Source organism: Podarcis pityusensis (assembly GCF_964106645.2).
Source record: "Podarcis pityusensis genome assembly, chromosome: 12".
Classification (NCBI taxonomy): Eukaryota; Metazoa; Chordata; class Lepidosauria; order Squamata; family Lacertidae; genus Podarcis; species Podarcis pityusensis.
The window spans coordinates 35,373,718-35,395,742 of NC_138037.1; the positions used below are offsets into that span (position 1 = coordinate 35,373,718).

At 39.9% G+C, this 22,025-nt stretch overlaps 1 protein-coding gene across 3 annotated transcripts in view; it reads right to left on the reverse strand.

Annotated features, from left to right (window-relative positions):
* Nucleotides 1-22,025, reverse strand: part of IGF2BP3 (insulin like growth factor 2 mRNA binding protein 3) — a 67,373-nt gene that overhangs the window by 33,371 nt on the left and 11,977 nt on the right. For all 3 annotated transcript variants that reach the window (XM_080974782.1, XM_080974784.1, XM_080974783.1), the window contains exon 3: nucleotides 6,286-6,334. In XM_080974782.1, the coding sequence (XP_080830908.1) occupies nucleotides 6,286-6,334 (49 nt within the window). The remainder of the gene's footprint in view (nucleotides 1-6,285; nucleotides 6,335-22,025) is intronic.

The following is a 22,025-nucleotide window of genomic DNA, read 5'->3' on the forward strand; positions in this document are numbered from 1 at the left end:
AAGACAATAATGCTCACTTGCACCATAAGGACCTTATAACCCACCTATTCTCGGCAGCCAGAAACGTCATAGTTAAGACACTGAAGTGACTTGTCTGGAGTAAGCATGGACCACTGGTACCAACTGTATGGGAAATGGCCTTGTTAGAAAAGTTAACCAACAGACTAAAACTGACATGAGGACAAAAAGAAGATGACACAGTCACCCCGGTATGGCTCAAACTGACAACAGTAATAGCAGGGATCTTCCACCAGCATACTGATCAATATGGTTAACTTGATCCAATATTCCATATCCCCCTTCCGCAAACACATACAAATCTCACTACGGTTAATCAAAGGCAAGTAAAGGCAAACAAACATGCCCTGCCCCCCCTCCAAATCTTCTCTTATCGCCAATATAAACCAACAAATATACAGAATTGACACCGACGTGAAAACCCCTCTTCCCCTCCCTTAAGAAACATATTGTTTTACATTTTATATTGAACGTACTAAAATACTTTATAATCTGATGAAAAAAAGAGAAAGAAATTGAAAGTTCTTTGTAGTTCATGAAAATCTTAAAAAATCAGATCTGATTTGTATGTACAACAATCTTACATGTCCATTTCCCATTCACTCTCAAAAGTCATATATCTCCTCTCACACCATTAATTTCAGTATCAGGTATTTCACTGCACTTCCGTTATCATTACGCCATTGCATCTGGATTTGCCCCTTATCCAGGAGTCTTGACATATATACCATCAAACTATTTTCCTTCTACTGCTGTGCGCATTAGGCAGAATGAGAAGTTCAGTAAGCTTGGCAACATGTCAGAACTACATAATACTGGGGGCTGAGGGGGGGGGGCTGGCATGGTGCACAGGAAGGAATATGAAAGGGACTGAATAGTTGGAAGGAAAGCTTGAATTATAACCAAGAAGTGGGGAATCGATGGCAAGACTGAAGCACTGAGCACTGTAGTGTGATGTGGTAAGTATGGGGCTGATGAAAATTAAGAGCAGAAATCTGCTGTTGACTTAATGAAATCTGTCATTCCATTATTATTGTACTTTGTCTGCGGAAATTAAGGGTTTGAGTCAAAGGTTTCCTTCCTTTGGGAAGAAAGCTTTAAAATGTTTGACTTCTTTATAGATATTGCACCAGCTTTGTATGCAATGTATAGCTTTATGCCACAAATATACCTGGTTTTTATATTACTTTCTAACCTTGTTAAATTCATGGTATGAGGCTGGGAGCGTATGGGAGATACGGGGCATTTTTGGCATGATAGCATAAGTCTGGCAGGCCCTTGACGTGGCCCTCTGGCTAGCTTAGCCCTCCAAGGCCCAGAGCAAACAGTGTTAGAAACTCATGTATCTATAAGCTAGGCGCAAAATGGCATTTTAACCTAGATTACAGTCAACACACCAGAATGTCTATTCACCAGGGAGTTGGACCAGATGACCTTGAGGGTCCCTTCCAACACTGCAATTCTATGGTCTCAGCTACACTGCTTGACTGTAGCCTGCTCTTTCAACAATTCACTTGTCCCAGCATGCAAGAAGGAGAAACATGCACAGTGGAAATGGAAATGGTATTAACTATGGATTAAGGCAGAGGTTTTTAAACTGTGGTTTGTTAGTTCTATTTGGGTGGCCTGTGGAAAGGTTGCAGCAGTGTCAAATATATCTGTACTCAGCTCTGCTAACTGGGCGCCCAGAAATCTCCACTTGGTTGCAGTTGGACCCATGCCAGTAGCAAAACGCACCTGGGGAATTTCGAGCACTGGCTGAGCAAGTGTACCTGGGACTGTACCCCTAACGCTAAACCTACTCCCATGTGCTAGTCTGATAATCTAATCTCTACACTGCATTGGTATTGGTGATCATAGCAGTAGTGTGTCAAGTTTTTCTAAGGCATCGTATTTGATAAAGGCGCTATCCCTGGAGAACAAACCTACCTATTGTTGGTATAACAACTTATTTAAAAATAAATTCAGGAGCAGACATCAGAATATGTACATAGGATTTCAGAACCCGTCAGACATGCACAAGGAAGAAATCACCTATAATCTCTTATGTTGTTATATATGTTGGAAGCTGCCCAGAATGTCTGGGGCAATCCAGTCAGATGGGTGGGGGTACAATTTTTAAAATACTACTACTGCTTCTACTACTACTATTATTATTGGGATACCACACAAAGAAGCTATCAGCAGGGGATTTTTGTGTTCAACATGCATGTGATACAAGGTCATAACCTAGAAACAAAAAACAATCTACTAAGTTGTGGAGTAACTGCTAGAATGAACTGCTGAAAACAATGGGAGTAAACTGAATGTTTTGGCGACACTAATCTACACTACTAAAAGCCAATCTTATGGATATTGTTTTAAGCCCTTATGACAAACCATGCTGTGTACAAACACTCTGTGGAATCCTCAATCCCTTACTCAACACAAGGTGAAAATGAAGCTGGAAAGGATAAAGGGACATGACTCATCACAGACTATAAACCTTTGGTGACCTTGATGAAAACAAATTATTTGAACCAAGTACAATTATGATGCCAACATCTTCTAAGAAGAATGATTCAACCCAGTAGCACAGCATGTTCCTGGAAAAGAGCTCCTCACAGCAGATACTTTGCCACACAATGTAAGTAAACACAAGTTAGAGAAGGAGGTTAAGGCTTACATTTGTGCTGTACATGCTTCTCTATTACCATCTGTAAGTCAGTTTCACTAGATCAAAACAACTATTCATGGTGCTCCAGAACTTCACAACTTTTTATACTATATCAGATCAAATACCTTAGCAATGTGTCAGAGATGACTAGAAAGTACTTTCCTGACCATGGACAAGTGAGTGAATTGGAAGGCCTAATAACAAAATGGAAATGTATTTTATTTTTGGTTTTTCTGAACCACAATCTACAAGGCAAGAAATTCTAGACCTTATCCACCAAGGGCATCAAGGTTTAACCAAATGTCACAATCAAGCCAAGCTGACCCTATATGGCAACCTTGTGTTAGAAATATCAGATACACATGTTTAGTAACTGCAGATGTTAACCACAGCAAGCAATTGCCCCATCCCTGCCAATTACCACAAAGAACCATAGCAAAGGTGGTTTATTTTCTCTATTTACTTATGAAGTAATTCACATGCTGCCTTTCGGGGCATAACCCACTGAAAACAGCTTACAACGCTATAAATACAAAATAATCCAAATTAACAAAGGCAACATCACTGAGTCATTAAAATGCCAATTCAAACAGTACAGCAACTAACAAAAGACAGCTCTGCAGATTTTTTTTTAAATAAAAGACATATATATATATATATATATCTTTTTATACACCGTTTTAAAAACCCACAGTGCAGAGGTCATGCAGATCTGAGGGAAGAGAGTTCCACAACATGGAAACCACCACAGAAAAGGCCCCATCTCTCATGCCTGCCAGTCAAGATCATAAGCAGGGCCTCTGAGGCTGATCTCAATGCGCAGGCAGGTTACGATAGGAACTGCTGGCAGTCCTTCAAATAAGTCCTTCTTAGTACGGTACAAGCTGGCTGCCTCAAAATATCTTTTTAAAAGAGACAATGTTTTGAATAAACTTGTAGAAAAACCTACAAAATGTGGATCACTACTAAGATTGAACATCCATGTTTTATACTATGAATTTAATTTGAGATTTAGCTGCTGGTAACCCCAAAAGGGAACAGATATGCTTTCTTCTCTCTGTGCATTCAAAATGGTGACTACAGTTAGTGGGCAGTTGGTTCGGGTAGTAGTGTTCACTGTGTTCAGACAGGGTTGTAACCACCACCACCACCCTGCCCCAGCCAAAGGATCATTTCTGCAGTCTGGGGAATGCTCATAGATCCAGCCTAGAAAGCCAAGAGGTGTCAGTGACAAAGCCTTTTCCGACATAACCCTGCCTGTTCCAGGAGATCTTGCTCTCTAAGGTGAGGCAGGTTGTGATAACAGACAGACCTTGGGTCAGCCTCCTGGTGGCCCAGAAACCAATCAGGGTTGGGAGGAGTTTTGTCCAATCAGGAGAGAATAGTGAGCTAAAGTCTGAACCATTAAACATTCAAATAGGGCTTGTTTGTCAGTTAGTTAGGACTTGGTAAGTGCCTATATAGGGATCTGTTTTGAGCCTTGTTAGGGCTGAATTAGGGATTAGCTAGACAGGGCAACCCAGATTGTATCCCTGAGGGTAAGGCAAAGATCCTACAAGAAATTCTAAGAGTCATTAGTCAATTCAGAGACAGGTTTAAAGTGATAATTTTAAGGATATTTTTAGCTATCTCTGTAAAGAACATGCATCTGAAACAAAGTGTTGTGCCTATTAAAGGTAAAGGTAAAGGGACCCCGGACCATTAGGTCCAGTCGCAGACGACTCTGGGGTTGCGGTGCTCATCTCACTCTATAGGCTGAGGGAGCTGGCGTTTGTCCGCAGACAGCTTCTGGGTCATGTGGCCAGCATGACTAAGCCGCTTATGGCAAACCAGAGCAGCGCACGGAAACACCATTTACCTTCCCGCCAGAGCGGTACCTATTTATCTACTTGCACTTTGAAGTGCTTTCGAACTGCTAGGTTGGCAGAAGCTGGGACCGAACAATAGGAGCTCTAGGCTCTGAGGTTTAGCCCACAGCGCCACCCGCGTCTCTATGTTGTGCCTATTAGAGTAATTATTAAGATATAACCCTCATCATCTGTATGTAAACAAAATTCTAGTTTTATTCTGAAAGTGCCTCATCCTTACTTCGATTCTCTGGGTGAGGACAAATTCTCCTTTCACATAACTGTCATACCTTGCTGCTTGTTATTAAGAGATAATAACAGACCTTTCAAGTGTTCTGACAGAGAGAGCGTACATTTTAAAAACACTAAAAGAAATCCAGTCACATTACATCACTCCCATCATTACTGAGGGAAGTTGCCACAGGTAGTGGCTAAGGAAAGGGCTTTTATAGTTGTGGCACCCCACATGCAAATTCTTCCGTGAAGGGTGAGGTGGGGGTTTGTGTTATACCTCTTTCAATATCCTTCTTGCATCAAGCAAAGACCTTTTTATTTCCCCAGGACTTTAAAATTTTTACAAGTTGTTTTAATCCTGTTATTTTATCTGCTGTTTTATTGTTGAGAAATGTTCTGTTAATTCACTGAAGCATTTTTTCCCTTTTATGTTAAAAGTCATCTTGGAAATATTATACTAAAGAGTGGCACAAAAGTTTGTAAGTTAAAATAGATATATTCACTAATTTTGGCTTTAAAAATACTGCCAGTTCTTGAGCATCTTCTCTACACAAACCTCTGCTTGATCAGTTGTTTATACAATTCACGTGTGTGTCATCAAATTGCAGCAGCAAGGGGCTTGTTTATATCTAACTATATTGAGGTTAAAAAAGGTAAAGTGACCCCTGACTGTTAAGTCCTGTCATGGACAACTCTGGGGTTGTGGCGCTCATCTCACTTTACTGGCTGAGGGAGCTGGTGTTTTGTCCGCAGACAGCTTTCCGGGTCATGTGGCCAGCATGACTAAGCCGCTTCTGGCGAACCAGAGCAGCGCACGGAAATGCCGTTTACCTTCCCACCAGAGCGGTACCTATTTATCTACTTGCACTTTGACATGCTTTCGAACTGCTAGGTTGGCTGGAGCTGGGACTGAGCAACGGGAGCTCACCCCATCGCAGGGATTTGAACCGCCAACCTTCTGATCGGCAAGCCCTAGGCTCTGTGGTTTAGACCACAGCGCCACCCACATCCCTGGCATATTAAGGTTAAGAGGCACAAATAAAAAGACACGTTTTTACAATAATCTATATTCTGTTACCTAGTTATCATAGAGCTTCTGAAATTATGATGTGCTGCTATGGAAATAACTAGTGGCAGAAGAATTACAAGAAAAAGCTAGAGTGTTTCTATTTCTAAAACTTGCTAAAATGTTAAATGTTTATACAGAGAAGAGAGACTCAGATCAGCTTTTGAGACATAAAATGAATCAGGAAATTGCCAGTCACCTGAAAATGTACTGTAGAACCCTGAAATATCTCCAACTGCCTAACATTAAGGGCAGCTGTTAAGAAATATTTGGAAGGTTCTGTTATTCAGTTTTGCAAATTACCCTTCAAAGAACAAAATTGCTCTTGCCAACAATTTGCATGTGTTAGAAGACCAAGAAAAAGGAGTGAGAAAACAAAGGAGAGGGCGAAAGAGGCAAAAGGTGAAAAACAAAGCACCAATTTATCCTCTTAAAACAGGCTGAAAACAAAGATGAATGCCTACCTCCCACTGCAAGTGTGGCGGGATATTTCTGATTTGAAGTTTTCGACTCCTGGGGATGGAGAGAGAGAGCCTGTTATTTAAACACAAAAAATGTACACTCCATAACACATCTCTGAAAATTATGAGGTCAAAATGAGTTCTATAGTAAGAAGCAATTACCACAAAATAATTTCATTATATGCCTACAAATAATTATATACCTTATGCTCACCAGTAAGAGTTAACTGAAGAGATACTACTAAAAAGCCGCTCCTCTTCACAGTATTTTCTTGGCACATTGAAGCATTTCTTAACACATGAAACATCTTTGCTTCAAGAATATTGTGTCTCCTATCATACTGTTTAAATATGGTGGCCTTATTTTTAGACTTGTAAAAACTATCCCCAAATTTGAAACTTCACAAAATGGTGCATGAGAGAAAGAAAGAATATGTAAATTCTAAAACCATGGTCAGTTTAATTAGCACTTGAATTCCTAACATTCCATGCTTCTGAAATCTTGACTAGCTGTTGTATTGTCACCTTTGTTTCAAAGATATATTGGCCCTCACTCATCTATCCTGCAATGAAAGCATTTGCTTTGTAATAGTATAAACAAGGCCCAGTGGCATCCGGAATGGAATAATAGCCAAACCTTGTCTCTTCACCTCTCATTCCTTTTCACCTGAAGAAGAATAAATGCACACTCAGAATGCTACATAACCTTGGGATCTTCAGCAATGTACAGATAAAAAAGGTTCTGTACATCACATGGGAAGTGTATGTACTTCCTCAAAGCTAGAAAGGCTATTCATACAAGAACTCAGTAAATTCACAATTAAGGAGATTTCTTTAGACAAAAAAATAGAATGCAATAAATATAATCAAGGCAACAACTCTATACACATACTCAGTAATAAGTCCCACTGAGATCAACGAGACTTCATTCTGAACAGACAGACATAGGATTATACTGCAAATGTTACGTTGGTGTGATTCACAAAAAGTTAAACCAACTAAGTCATACTAAGAGTAGAACCACTGAATTCAAAGAACTTAAGTTTGTCATATCCACTGACTTAAATGAGTAAGACTTCGTCGTATACAACACATACAAAATAAACTATGGTCAATGTGCATGAGCAATTCACTCTTCCCTCACTCTCGACTATGCCACACGAGAGAAAGGAAACAAGTTAAAGCCTTGTTGCCATTAAATGCTTATCACTCATAACATGTTGACTTCTCATTGTTTCTTTGGAGAGAAATAAACGATGAGCCCACAGGACCTACAAGACTCTTGATTTGTTTAGGGTTCACTTGCTTCCCTCCCTGTGTGGCAAAGTCAGAAATGTGGTGGAAGCAAAGCTCTTGTGCACATTAAACCATACTTTATATTTTAAACTGTGGTTTAAAGTTACGTAAGAACTGCTCACTCGTCAACTGGATTTAGGTGAAAACAACTGAAATCTTGTGGCACCTTGAAGACTAAGACATTAATTATGGCCTAAGTTTTCATGGATTACACTAATGAAAAGGAATGTAAACCAATGAAAGGTTACATGGTACAATGAACGCTAGTGTTTAAGGTGCATCAGGAAATTGCATTAGGTGAATTGCTATACATCCAGCCTTCTCAAACTACAACTCCCATCAACATGGCCAATAATCAGGGATGACAGTTGTGTTCAACAGCATCTGGGGGCACTTAGTTGGGAGGGCTGCTATAAATGAAGAACCTGGAAAAGTTTTATTTAAAAAAAAATTGATTCTAGTTTGTTATATTGCAGGGATGCAGTAGTAGCTTTGTCTACTACATACAACCCAACAGAAATTTCTCTTGGGCAAGAATTGCTGAAAGAAGTTCCTAACGGATGTGTTAAATTCTAGATATGCTTTGCTTTCAATGTCATTATTTCCTATTCCAAGGTCTATACCCCTTAAAAGATACAGCAATAATCCTAAACATAAATTCTAGCAGCCTTACATAAATGAGCATAGGGAAATGCATGCACTACCGCTTGATATGCTATGGAATAAATTCTCCTTTCCTACAAAAGAGGTTTTAACTTTCATAATGAAGTTTCATCATTAACTATTTGGTGTCCTGTTTGGACCTTCCTTCTAATTTTGCTTTAAAACATTTCATGTCTAACTTGACCACAAGCAATTTAGCTTTATGGACTGTGTGACAGCAGACAAGATGCAGTCCAAACCCACTGCTTTTAAATGACTCCAGTACTCTTACTCGTGCTATTACGATTTTAAATAATAATAATAAACCCTCCATCAAAACCATTGTGCCAATGCTTAACAGTGTACAGTGGTGCCCCGCAAGACGAATGCCTCGCAAGACGGAAAACCCGCTAGACGAAAGGGTTTTCCGTTTTGGAGGTGCTTCGCAAAACGAATTTCCTATGTGCTTGCTTCGCAAGACGAAAATGTCTTGCGAGTTCCTGCGGGGTTTTTTTCCTTTCCCCCCCCTTTTTCCCAAGCCGCTAAATCGCTTAACAGCTGATGCTAAGCCGCTTATCAGCTGATCTTTAAGCCGCTTAAGAGCTGACGCTAAGCCGCTTATCAGCTGATCTTTAAGCCGCTTAAGAGCTGATGCTAAGCCGCTTATCAGCTGATCTTTAAGCCGCTTAACAGCTGATGCTAAGCCGCTTATCAGCTGATCTTTAAGCCGCTTAACAGCTGATGCTAAGCCGCTTATCAGCTGATCTTTAAGCCGGCTAAGCTGCTAATACTGTAGCGCTAAGCCGCTAAACCTCTAATGGGCTTGCTTCGCAAGACGAAAAAACCCGCAAGACGAAGAGACTCGCGGAACGGATTCTTTTCGTCTTGCGAGGCACCACTGTATAAGGCATGCCCACAAAGAGGCAATCAAAAGCTAAAGATTTGGGCAATATAATTTGTTACTGAGGAAACATGCTAGTTGAGAGGGTAAAAGGTTGTGTTCAAGAGGTGAAGTTTTCATAACTACTGGTAGTCCACTATCACCCGTATCAGCACTGAACACCTAACATATAATAACCTTGTTATAATAACTTGCTTTTTTAATTAGACTTTGTATTTAAGTACAGTGCAATCATAGGTTATGCAAGGATTATGCTACCAGGGGTTAAGTGTAAAAGCAAAATCAGAACTACTCACACCACCCAAGAACTCAGAGCCTCCCAAAACCTGGTAAGTAAGGTGAATAACTTAAATAAAGCTCTTTTGCGCAATTTTTCCCTGTACAAAAAGTTTGCCGGGCTCTGAGATGGTTGTGCAAATGCTCTGGGAGGTTCCCACGAGATCTCACAGGGCCCTGTGAAAGCCTTCAGAGCCCAATAAGTAACAGCCTCCTGCCCCCTATTTATTTATTGAGGATTGGTATAAAGCTATGATCACTTAAGTAAAATCAGCGTAAGTTGCGGTAGTTCATATGCCAGGTATCAGTAAACTGAAAATGACCATATGTAACTTAAATCCACTGGTTTCAAAAAGTCTACGCTGTGTATGACTTACACTAGATATTACCCAGTAAGATTAGCTTCTTGCTTATGTACCCAAGGTGCATAAATCTTAAAAGTAATTTATGGAGGCAACTGTGCACTGAACTTTTAGTGGCTTGAATTATGTCATTACTAAACACTCGAACATAATCAGAATACTAATGCATTGTTGTAATTTTCACACTACTTTAAAGCAGCAGAATTCAATTGAGTCTGTAACCAAGGACAGTATATACTTTTCAACAGAAAGACTGTAGGATTAGCTGAAATGTGCACATGTGAATTAGAGTGCATGGTGCATTTCACCAAAATACTTAGGCTTGAGAACATTTGTCTGATAACAGAGTAAGTATTTAGACTTTATGCTGACTATAGCTGAAGGACAATGTCACTCTTCCTGTTAAGCAGCACTTGGGGCTGCAATCCTATGCACGCTTACCTGGAAGTGTAAATGTTAAGATTTCCTGAAACTTAGAAGACATGAAAAAATATGGTTTTTTTCTGCCACATCAGCCCTCTGAGGGAGAAAAACTAATTTGAGGGGGAAATTGAAATACATTCTGTATTTACTGTCATACGAAACCTAAATCTGCTTTTCTACATCATTTATAACTAGGCATGTGCAATAGTACTAGTTGGGTTATGAGATGTATAAAGCTATCTATGCAAGTTTTCTCAGAAGTAAGATGCACTCAGCTTATCACCAGGCAAGTGTGCACAGGACCTCAAAAGTATACATGCCTTGGGTTCTTTATCAGAATAATTGTGAATATATATACTTAATAATGGAGAGTAGCTGCACAATATGTACTGAGGCACATGCATCTTAGTTTTTTGCTGTCTGAGAAGTAGCAAAAAATAGACACTTAAAAAGTAGAAGCCACTAGATCAAATGGCCACCAAAGGAAGGCAAGCAGCAATTCACAAGCAAGAACACCCTGTTTGCTCCTTTCATGAAAACAGTACCCTCTAGGTACACGAATGCATATTAGATATGTAGTGTGTGTGTGTGTGTGTGTGTGTGTGTGTGGATGCGGGTAGCGCTGTGGTCTAAACCACAGAGCCTAGGGCTTGCTGATCAGAAGGTCGGCAGTTCGAATATCCACAATACACCCCCCTGACAGTGACACACCTTTCAATCACCTGGTGTCACCATGATGTCAGGTGGTCCAATTTCAATAGCAAAGAATCAGGGCACATTCTAAACGTGCTCTTGATTCTTTTATTTCTTTCCTTGCAGGCACAGCTTCATATAGCACATGCAAAACAGCAGTTCTCCTTGCTAAAAAGAAGATTCCTGCCAAAATTGGGGCTTGCACTTGGGAGCTCCTGATAGGGAACTCCTGAGTGCTGCCAATCCCAGCAATAAGCACCAACCAACTCATCATTGCTGAATGCAAGCCTGCTTTCTGAAGGAAATGCTTCCTCTTAAACCCATTCAAGTGGGAGCTTGCATCGTGCATTATTCTTAAAAGGCAATAAATATAATTCCTGTTTGCCAAAGAACAAGCAGGTTCTCCTTTTTTTGAAACAACAGCAACAGCAATCCCCATAAATTTCCAATTTTTCAATTGAAAAGGTTGGAGAAGTCTCAGAAAAAACATGGGGTACTCCTCCCCACTGCTGTTTTTTTCCTCCTGAGCCTTCACACCTCTTTTTGGTAGCAAGCCCTACAGCACACAGTAGAATTTAGTTGTCAATAAACATACATGTGATACGTGTTGTAAATGTCCTTTCAAAAATAAACATAATATAGCAGTTTTCTTCCACAGAAGTATTTTTAGACGCCAAAATCAAAAGCAGCTAGGACAAATTTCACACGGTTATTTTAAGAATTTCCACCCTCTATACTAGCCTTCTAGTTTCAATATTAGGTAGCTAATATTGTACATAAGGTTGAAGGAGGAAGCTAGAAGAGTGATGCTCTCTCCCACTTCCTCTTCCATTTCCTCTTCCATAACTGCTTTATCAAGGCGCTGACTGGCATCTGAGCAGCTAAATCTGAATGCAGAATGACTGAGAGGGCAGGAAGAAAATAAGACTGATCTGGTAAGACTGGGAAGGGAGCAACAGGGGAAGGGGTGGAGAGACAGGAATGGAGTACCACAGGACGAGAAGGACAGAGCGTCAGAAAGGATGCAAATGCACAATCATATCAGATCTCATAAAATGGATGCTCTTGAAACTGCATAAGCTATCCTTCACCCAATCAAATAATAGATTACATCTGTCTCCACTGGCTGAACCATTAAACCACTGATCAGCTCAGTACTGCCATGGTGCAAAAACAGATCTGAGGCATAGGTCCTCCTAATATCCCAAATGTGTCTGTGAGGCCAGAAAGGTTAGCAGTCTACACCTTTACAGTAAATCTCACTGAACTCAATAGGCTAATGGAGTAGACATGTATAGCTGGAGTGCCTAACCTGTAGTTCTCTATGCTGTTGGACTACAGACACTGGTAATTCTGTCTAGGGATGATGGAAGTCCAAGTCCAACATAATCTGAAGGGCCACAGATTAGCCACCACTGGAGTATAAGACTGCACTGAAAGACAACTTTCCAGAAACATGCAAAACAAAAACTGACATACTGCTGGGCACATGCAAACCATTTTGGATGCTGAATTATGACTAGAACATGGCTGAGATCAAAAGAGCTATTTTAGACATGTCCAAGGGTTTGGAACATGCCCAGTGCGATTTTCCCCCTTTCAATAAGTAGACCCTTGCCCATAACAACCACTTTTGGTTCAATTTCAAAAGTGTCTTCCTAGGTGGCCTGGTGGCCTGATGTTTGAAAAACAAAAGCCACAACCTCCCTTGGGTACATGGAACTATGTTTTTCTTCTGAACCATATTGGCTAAGAGCTAAAATATACCAGCCACACTATTATATAGTAAAACCAAGCAACGGGGGAGGGGGGGAGCAATTCCATACAAGATGGAATGCAAGTAGAAAAGTTGTATCTTCCTTCATGAAAATTAGATGTGAAAATGAGGTCAACACATGGAAGGAAAATTGAACAGCAGCATTTCTAAACCTGGTGCCCTCTAGAGATTTTGAATACTGTTTTTACTCTGGAGGAAACCAAGTTGAAGAAGGCTGCTTGTAACTTCCCCATGCTTGTAAGGAGTCAAGCTTTTAATAGTGTCGTCCTATGTCTTTAAAAAATTAACTTCTGTACAACATGTGTACTTGAAAGTATTGCACAAGGACTTCCAACTGTTCTTCACACTTCTTAGGCTATAAAAACTTACATTCATAATTTGATAATTCCCAAGTGTGACTTAGCAAAAGGATTTAGTAAAGCAGCTACAACTCTAGTGCCAAGTACTTAAATATATCTTTGCATTTTCCTACCAATTTACATAATGGAATACAACTGAAACAAGTCTTTAAAAAGTGATAGAAAACTTTACATGGTTTATGATAAACATTGCAATCTATCAACACTGCATCATCTTCCTTCCATTCTTAATTCTGATTTTCAGCAAAATGGTTCACATCCTATTTTTCCCACCATATATGTGAGAATCTACACATTAAGAAATACGGATTGCTTTTTCACCAAAGTGTGCAAAGCACTACAACAAACAGACAGACAACTCTACTTTAGTTCAGGGATTATGTTAAACTATCAATTCAACAGTTTTCCTGGGCCTCTTTTACAAATTTCAATACCAAGTGCCTTTATAACCTATCTCAACCATAGGAGATTTCCCATCTCTTCCCACTGTCACTTACTCCTCTCTTGATACGATGGATCCAAATGCCTCAACTGTCAAGCCCCAACACTCCTAGCTCAGGGAAAAAGGAAGTGTTGGGTGGGAACTTTCCTTTGTGGCCTAAAACCCTGTAACAAAGGGTTACAGACAACTAGTCTGATTCTACTTTGCAGAGAAAGTGTTAAACCAACCAAAAGCTTACATCTACCTTAAAGGAAGAGAGGACCACTTCTGTGCCCTAGGAGGTCACACCTGGAAAGAGTAGGAAAGGCAAGGGATTGTTCCCATAAAATTAAACCTTGCAGACATTGAGAAAACAGTGCCACCTCTCCCTTTGCCAGAGTTGAGGGAAGTGTGAGCGTTCTTCCTCTCATTATACATGCCATGTTAAAAGGTGGACCTGCAAGCAGCAAGTGCATTAATGAACCCTTACCACTCATCCTTCTCCTAGTTTTAAGGGATGATAGAAGTATCTAGCTCAGAAGGGAAACGCATCAACAGGGGTGCCATTCCATTACTCGGTACACTTACTGGGAATAGATTGAGACTTTGGGGATGATGACCATGCTCTTCTAGATGCCTAAAAACTGGGCCACAACAGGAATGATAAAAATCTCTAGAAAGGCTGCTAGATGGATCCCTCCTGTGCTTAAAACCATCAAAGTAGCTCTTGCCTCTTGCAGTGGTGGTCATGATTGTGGGAATGTCTGTATTCTTCTGAAGGGGCTAACCTGCTCCTCTTCCAACACCTTTTTACTCCTCTGCTGGCTAAAATCCTTGGATTTCATTTCCTCAGCAATCAATTATTTAACCCATCTCAATACATAAAATCCAGCAAACCTCTTAGCAATAGGCTAAGCAGGTCAAGCAGTTGCTGAATGGGGTAACATATATAAAAATTCCAGGGAACATTCATTCGTCTGATCAACCAGGAAACACTGCTATTTATGCTTCACCTTTTCTTATCTATTCCTTTCCCCTGGACTCTAGAAGCTAGGACAGCAGCGTCCTAACTGCATACAGCACACAAGCATAGTCAATTAAGTAAATATATCTATGAACTGGTAACTTTCTGACACTTCCCAATTTGCAGATCATATAATGAATTTTCATCATTTAATGAAAATTACAAATGCAGCACTCAAGAACTACACATATAGAAGTTTACCATTAAGTTATCAATCACTATACATTCATAATAGGCTACATGATTGACGGTAGCTTCAATTCCTGTAGAGCTGGTATACAAAAGATGCCTTGCAGATCTACGTTAGCAAACAAAAGCAGTATTTTAACCAATGCTTTAATTATTTTATTTTTTCTTTAAGCTTCCAGTATTACCCAAGAATACACAACAAAAACAAAATCTTCAAAATTATCGTATTTTTTGCTCTATAAGACTCACTTTTTCCTTCCTAAAAAGTAAGGGGAAATGTGTGTGTGTCTTATGGAGCAAATGCAGGCTGCGCAGCTATCCCAGGAGCCAGAACAGCAAGAGGGATCGCTGCTTTCTCTGCTCAGCGATCCCTCTTGTTGTTCTGGCTTCTGAGATTCAGAATATTTTTTTTCTTGTTTTCCTCCTCCAAAAACTAGGTGCGTCTTATGGTCTGGTGCGTCTTATAGAGTGAAAAATACGGTAACAATTTCATTTTGAGAGTCATTAAGGTTGTCCTAACATAACTGCCAGATGGCAATATTTCAAATCACAGGACTACTCTTTAAAACCAGGTCAGAGGCTACACTTAAAGGATCATATTCAAAACATCATCCATTAGCTTTACCACTTATTATTCAGTTTATCTAAATCCACTTGGTACATAAATTATTTCTATTAATGCACTTTTTGCATAGTAATTATTTCTTGACAATATCTTATTGTTAAGTTTTCACATGTGAGTTCAATTTATCTCTATTTAATTCTTAGGTTGCAAACAAATGCCAGATACAGAGAGGACATTTGTGTAAGCATGCACATAAGCAAAGTACTTATATGAGCATGGTACGTATGGAGGATTTTTTCCCCTTTTAGCACCAACTCCTCATGCAATGGAGCGTACGGGAAGCTGGAAAGTTTCCATGTGCATGCAGATAAGTGGCAACAGAATCAAACACTAAAAGTAAAATTTGTTCCATCAACAAAGACAGAACAATGTTTGCATATGTAAGCATTAATGCTTAAGAATTTTAAAATTCCCAGAGTAGGTTAGTTGGGAGATTCAATGAATCAACAGAAAACCATCAGCAACTGCACTATGAGCCAAGATCTGACATTTCAATGTATATTGTTTATAAGTAATTTAAAATTAATGTAAAGTATATCAGGAAAAAGTGCGTAAATTTTAAAGCATTAATTTTTACATGGTGTCTCTTGTGAATAATTCCTTAAAGTATATCATACACACCTCCCATTTCAGTTAATGTATTTAAGGCGTAGTCTTGACTATGCAATGAAATGCCCCAAAATAACAACTGCAATATAGCTTGATAATAAATCAAACCGAGGCCCCAGCTTCCCAAATGACCAGCAACTTCCAGCATTATCCTTGGGCAGCAGCAGCAGACAACTGTCATCTTGCACTGACTGGATAGGGGAAATAAACTGAGTAAGCTCAGCAGCTGTTAAGAGCCCCCACATATAGGCTATTATTACAATTTTACAGATGAGGAACCAGAGCTGAGAGATACTGGCTGGCAACATTAAACCTCCAAGAGAAACCCAAATTCTTTATCTCCCCATGACAACCGATTACCTTGGATACTGAGCCAATATCTGCTGATGGGACAAATCGCCAGTTTCATCTGAATAAATATTACTTCTCTGAAACACTTGTGAGTGCTTTCAAGTATCATTTATCAGATTCATATACAGTGGTACCTTGAGCTATGAACTTAATTTGATCCGGAGGCCCGTTCTTAACCTGAACCCGTTCTTAACCTGAGGCGTGCTTTCGTTAATGGGGCCTCCTGCCGCAAGCGCGCGATTTCCGTTCTCATCCTGGGGCAAAGTTCTCAACCCAAGGTACTACTTCCGGGTTAGTGGAGTTTGTAACCTGAAGTGTTTGTATCCCGAAGTTCCACTGTATTGAGGGTGATCTGGGCTCTGTGACTCAATACCAACTACAACTCTACAGTGGTACCTCGGGTTACATATGCTTCAGGTTACATGCACTTCAGGTTACAGATTCCGCTAACCCAGAAATAGTACCTCGGGTTAAGAACTTTGCTTCAGGATGAGAACAGAAATCATGCCGCTGCAGCGGGAGGCCCCATTAGCTAGTGGTGCTTCAGGTTAAGAACAGTTTCAGGTTAAGAATGGACCTCCGGAACGAATTAAGTACGTAACCAGAGGTACCAATGTATTGGACAGACAGCCTAGCTACACTTATCCATTTGGTCTACTGCAATGTACCGTACATGGGGATGTGGTCTGGAAGCATCATCCCGTTGAAGAGAAGGAGGCAAGATTGCCCACAAGGAGTGGCTGATACAGTCATATATTGACAATGCTTTGTGTAAAAACTGATTTCCAGTTGTTTCTGCGCCCACTTCAGAGTGTTGGTATTAAACATTTAATTTAGTGCTGGCATGCAGTGGATTCAAAGAATCCAGCAAAGCTGGATGTGTCCAAGGTTCTCCATACCAAATTAAGGACTTCATTTCATGGCACTTCAGATCACACCCCTCAAAAAAACACAGCACACAAGTATCTGATAAACCTGAAAATAGTGCAAAGTTTACCATACACTGAAAATGCCAGAGTAGAGGGAGGAAGGGAAGAGAAAGGACAAGCTTGTAATCAGAGGTAATGATTTTATCAGAACTCTCCAATCCCAATTCTGCTTAAGCAGAAGGATGCTGAAGTACAACCTAGGGCATGTATGAGGCTATTGAATTGGAACCTACAAAATTACCACAGCAAATTCCTCCCCCCGTCCCCCACAAACACCCCATAATTATAAATACCTCTTGCACAAAAAACCCTGGACCTATTTCAATATAATTTGAGAGGCTTCTAACTTGTAAGCCACTTCAGATCAACTGGCCACAAAACACTGGGAGAAATCAAATGATTTCTCCTGAAAACTGTAAATGCTTTTCTGGACATTTTATTACTTTGATTTTTACTTGCAAACCACCCAAAGTGTTTGGTTGCTATATAAATATGGAAAATAAAATGAATGCAAATAGCACTAGGCACTGTACTTTACCAAGTAACAAACCAAAAGGACAGGAATCAAATACAAAATCAAAAGGGCTTGCAGACACAAAACCTCAAAAAGGATGAATAAATAAGAGCTTTAATTTAAAATCTGGTTGTATTTTGCCAAGGTGCTTTTTCTGTGATATCTATTCATGACTGACCTGCATTACAGCTAATAATTTTACTAGGATCATAAGCTATAAAACAAACAGTACCTAGCTTAATTCCACAAGTTACTGACAACCCCATTTTAAGGCCCATGTAATTGGAAGGAACTGTGCTGACAGATTTGCAGGGGGTGGGGTGGGAAGAAATAGTATTGTTTTACACCAGGAATGTTGTCACAGTGGGAGTATAACCAGTCACTAATCATTCAGTCAGATAACAGGCTAAATCGGGGTGAGGAATGATAAACAATTTGAAGACACATTAGGAACAATTTTATCCATAAGTAAAATCTAAGAAACAATATATTTTTGTCTTACATTTTTATAGTGAAGCTCCCCAAAATCATTTCAATACCTTTTTATGTCCAGCCCAATTGAACCCTCTTGGGGCCCAATCCTGAAACTGAATGTTATCCATTTTGGGCTTCTTGTTTCTTTAACCTATTTTTAGGGGGCTGGATGGAAGAAAGGCGCTCAATTTATGGCCAACATAGCTGATAGTTGCAATCTACATTTTGAGAACTTTACACAGCATAAAAACAAGCAACACTGCAAGCTCTTCACCAAGTGGCAATAGCCCCTTTCCAAAATGTTTCATACAAAGAGTTATGGTGGGAAAGCACAAATCTGAACTACGGACATTAAATACTATGAAATGTGTATTCTAACAGAGGTATAGTTTTCTTGTTACCCAGGTAAAGATACTAGTGCTGGCTCTATACCTTAAAAATAAGATTAAACTACGCTTTAATGCAACTGCATTGTCACTATCACCAAAACCTTAGCTTGGCTTGCACTTTGCAATAGCTGGAAGGCTGACTGAAATCAAACAGAAGCACATTCCAGAAGCTGTTTTGCCATTTAAAACCATGAAATGCCCAATTTTAAAAAGGTATCATTTGTATGGAGATGCAGTGCAAAAAAATTAAATGGTGCTTTCCTTAAACACATAATTATAACAACTACAAAAATTTGAGGCATGTGAATGACTGGAGTCGTCTGTCGCTTTTAAACTATCTGAAGGGTAGAATTTAAATATTTATTTTGTTTCTATTATATACAGGAACAACAGTGAAACCTTCAGATAACTTTTTAGAGCTACCTGACAGAAAGAATAAATGGCAAAGCTAATGAGTTTTGATGGAATAAGAAATGGATAACAATCAATTTATTGAAAACTGGATGTTAACTCAATACCACAGGGAACACCATAATTACTAAAATTACAATTTTTGGTGTTGGGGATGCGAGGGAGAATAGCTCTTTCAGAATTGAACACTCTGCCTCAATTGTCATCAAACATACTGAAAGGGCCCTGCCAATATTTGATAATTTCTTTACAGGGAAAAGGACACACAAAATGCAAATGGAATAATGACATATTTTCATTAAAATACTGTTTGCCTACTTCTCTCTGTGCAAACGCTAGCCTAAATGTGAAGGCTAGGGGTGCTAAATACAGTAGGCATCAGTTGCAAGTATTTCAGCGTTTCCTCTGTGTAGTACTGTTAAGTTCTCCTAGCCCAAAATGGTCAAAGCTATTCTGTTTTGCATACAAATGACAGTGTTACTACAGAGAACCAAGACTGCAGAGCACACCAAGAAACTGTGCACCATGTTTCTCTAACCAATGGGGGTGTGTGTGATAGCACAATAGCATTAATGTTCTGATGATACATTATTCTTTCCACTGCATGCATGTATTCACTGCACTAAAGTTTCCAGCATTAGCCCAATTCCACAGGTGATCCCCAGTTGCCTACTGCTGAAAGACACACACGTTTCAATCTTTCATCAATCTCTTAGCCAATTTATGTATTGTAATACAATACATACCATATTCACCTCCTTAACATTAGCACAAATTAAAAAGGTTTCTCAACCACTGATTCTTATTCTGGAAAAAGTGGTTTATTTACTATATATACAACTTGGGAAGCAATACATAAAGAGAAGCCAAACAAAGAAATGGAAGAAGAAAAGCTACAGACAACTGGTTGAAGTGAGGCTTTGCCTCTTGCTGTTGCAGGCATCCATCTGCCTCAAGAGACAATGGAGTGTGCCTCCAGGGGTGGTCAAACTATTGACTTAGCAGTACTGAAGTTACCTTCCTGGGACACAAGCCTGGGCAGTGTGTATGGAGGTCCTGGACTGCCCAGACAACAATACCGCCTCCCTCAGCCTTGCTGATGTGGTCCAAAGGAAAGCCCAGCTTGGCTGCAGGAGTTGCTGGAAAAAGGTGTGCAAGGGACTCAACTGCAGATTTAAGTAGGATTTACTTCTTAGTTTTTTCTTCCCCTGAAGCGATCCCACAAGGCAGCAGAGGTTTTAGATGGGCTACCTTCCCAGTCGTGTTAGAAACTCAGATATATATGCTAGGTGTCAAATAGCTCCTTAAACCAGGGTTAGTGTCACCAAAACAGAATGTCTGGTTGCCAGTGTGGGGCCAGATGGCTTGAAAATCTTATTTTTCAACACAACTTTTTGGTTCCTGAAATTCGTTCTGATGGTGTAGATAAAATACCACAAATAGAATTCAACAGGATGTGTTGTTAGTGTGTGAAAACAGGAAAGCTCCAAGGATCCCCAGGCATGCAACTCTAGATGGTGGAGACCTCAGACGCCATCCTAGCACAAGTGCATCTTCACTTGGTCACAAGTGGTTGACAGCCAGATGCAAAATGCATCTGGTGCCATGTGCAGAAACCACCTTCTTGACTGTTGGACCCACTACTGGTCTTTTCTGCTCAATCCACCAGAGCCTAACTCACTGAGGGATTGAGACCCATCAGCTACCTTCACCTGGTTTAGCAAGCCAGATAAAGCAGTTTTCCAGGGTGTGGCTGCTGTCGCATTCTGACAGCATCTAAATGCAGCAGATTCTGGTAGAGTCCTAAGACAACACATAGGGTGGGCAGGTTTAAGGCTTGCAAGAGGCACTTCATTTTTCCACTAACTAGAGCTGTGAAGTGTGGCTCAGGAAGACAGACACAGAATTATGACACAAGGTGCTCTGAGAACATGCTCAGGCTGAGAATTCAAGCTTCCTAGATTTCAGCAGCCCACTAGGCTGCGCACACAGAATACCTTTAAAGCACAAACAATTCTGTGCACTGTAGCTTACACCTTACAATGTTAAAATTCCCAGCAGCCCTTACAAACTCCAGTATCCAGAATTCTTTGTGGATGGAAATATGCCTCAAATGTGCCTTAAAGGTATAGTGTTTATACTACCAAAGCAGTCAAAAAAAAAGATTTGTTATTGTTGCTATGGTTAAACCACTGGAAGCCCATTCTGAGATGCAACCAGTAGATCCCAAACTATATTCTGTGCTGCAATGGACTACACCAATTCAAACTTTGGAGGGGGGGGGGGTTTACTGCTCTCTCATGTTCAAAACTTCCCGCAAGTGAAAACACCACTGGAAAAAAAGATCTATCCTGCTCATTCCCTGCAGTGCTAGTTTTCTGACTGCAAAGTGATTTCGATATATAGACAAAAGTTTTAAAAATGTGACTTCCCCTTCATTATCCAGTGTGACTTTTCCATTTTATTGGACTACATATGCACCACAAATTTGGAACTGCTTAATATCAACTTAGCAGTACATAATTTAAAAAGCACAAACACAGAAAAGACACCAAATCAGCTATTATACTAAAAAGCTCCTTAGACAGTTTCCAAAAGATTTGATCAAGAAAAAGGGCATACAGTCAACAAAAAGCCATTTTGCAGATTTGTTCTTAACAGTACTCAACCTTGTAATTTTAAAAAGCTTGCTAAAAATTCTTATCCATGAGACAATACACTTCTACTTCCAGCGTAGACAAGCTCTACACTGCTTCCAGGATAGAAAAGTTCTAGGCACATCCACAAGCAATTAAACCAGCATGCACTGATGAGGTTTTTAATCTCACGCATCTCAAAAAAAGTGAGGAGCAATTCACTTTACCGAATCCCAGTTCAAAGGCATTTGTGTGTTCACAGGATAGAACTAGGAAGATGCCCTCACTACATTGCATTACACACCTGCCAAAAAAAATTTAGTTGCAGCAAGCCTATCCAAGCACATGATTTAGTTAGTATATTAATTTTTTTAATTTAACTGATTTTATCTTTTTTATAGTTATGTATATATATTTGAAAACAGTTTGTGGATTTTAACTG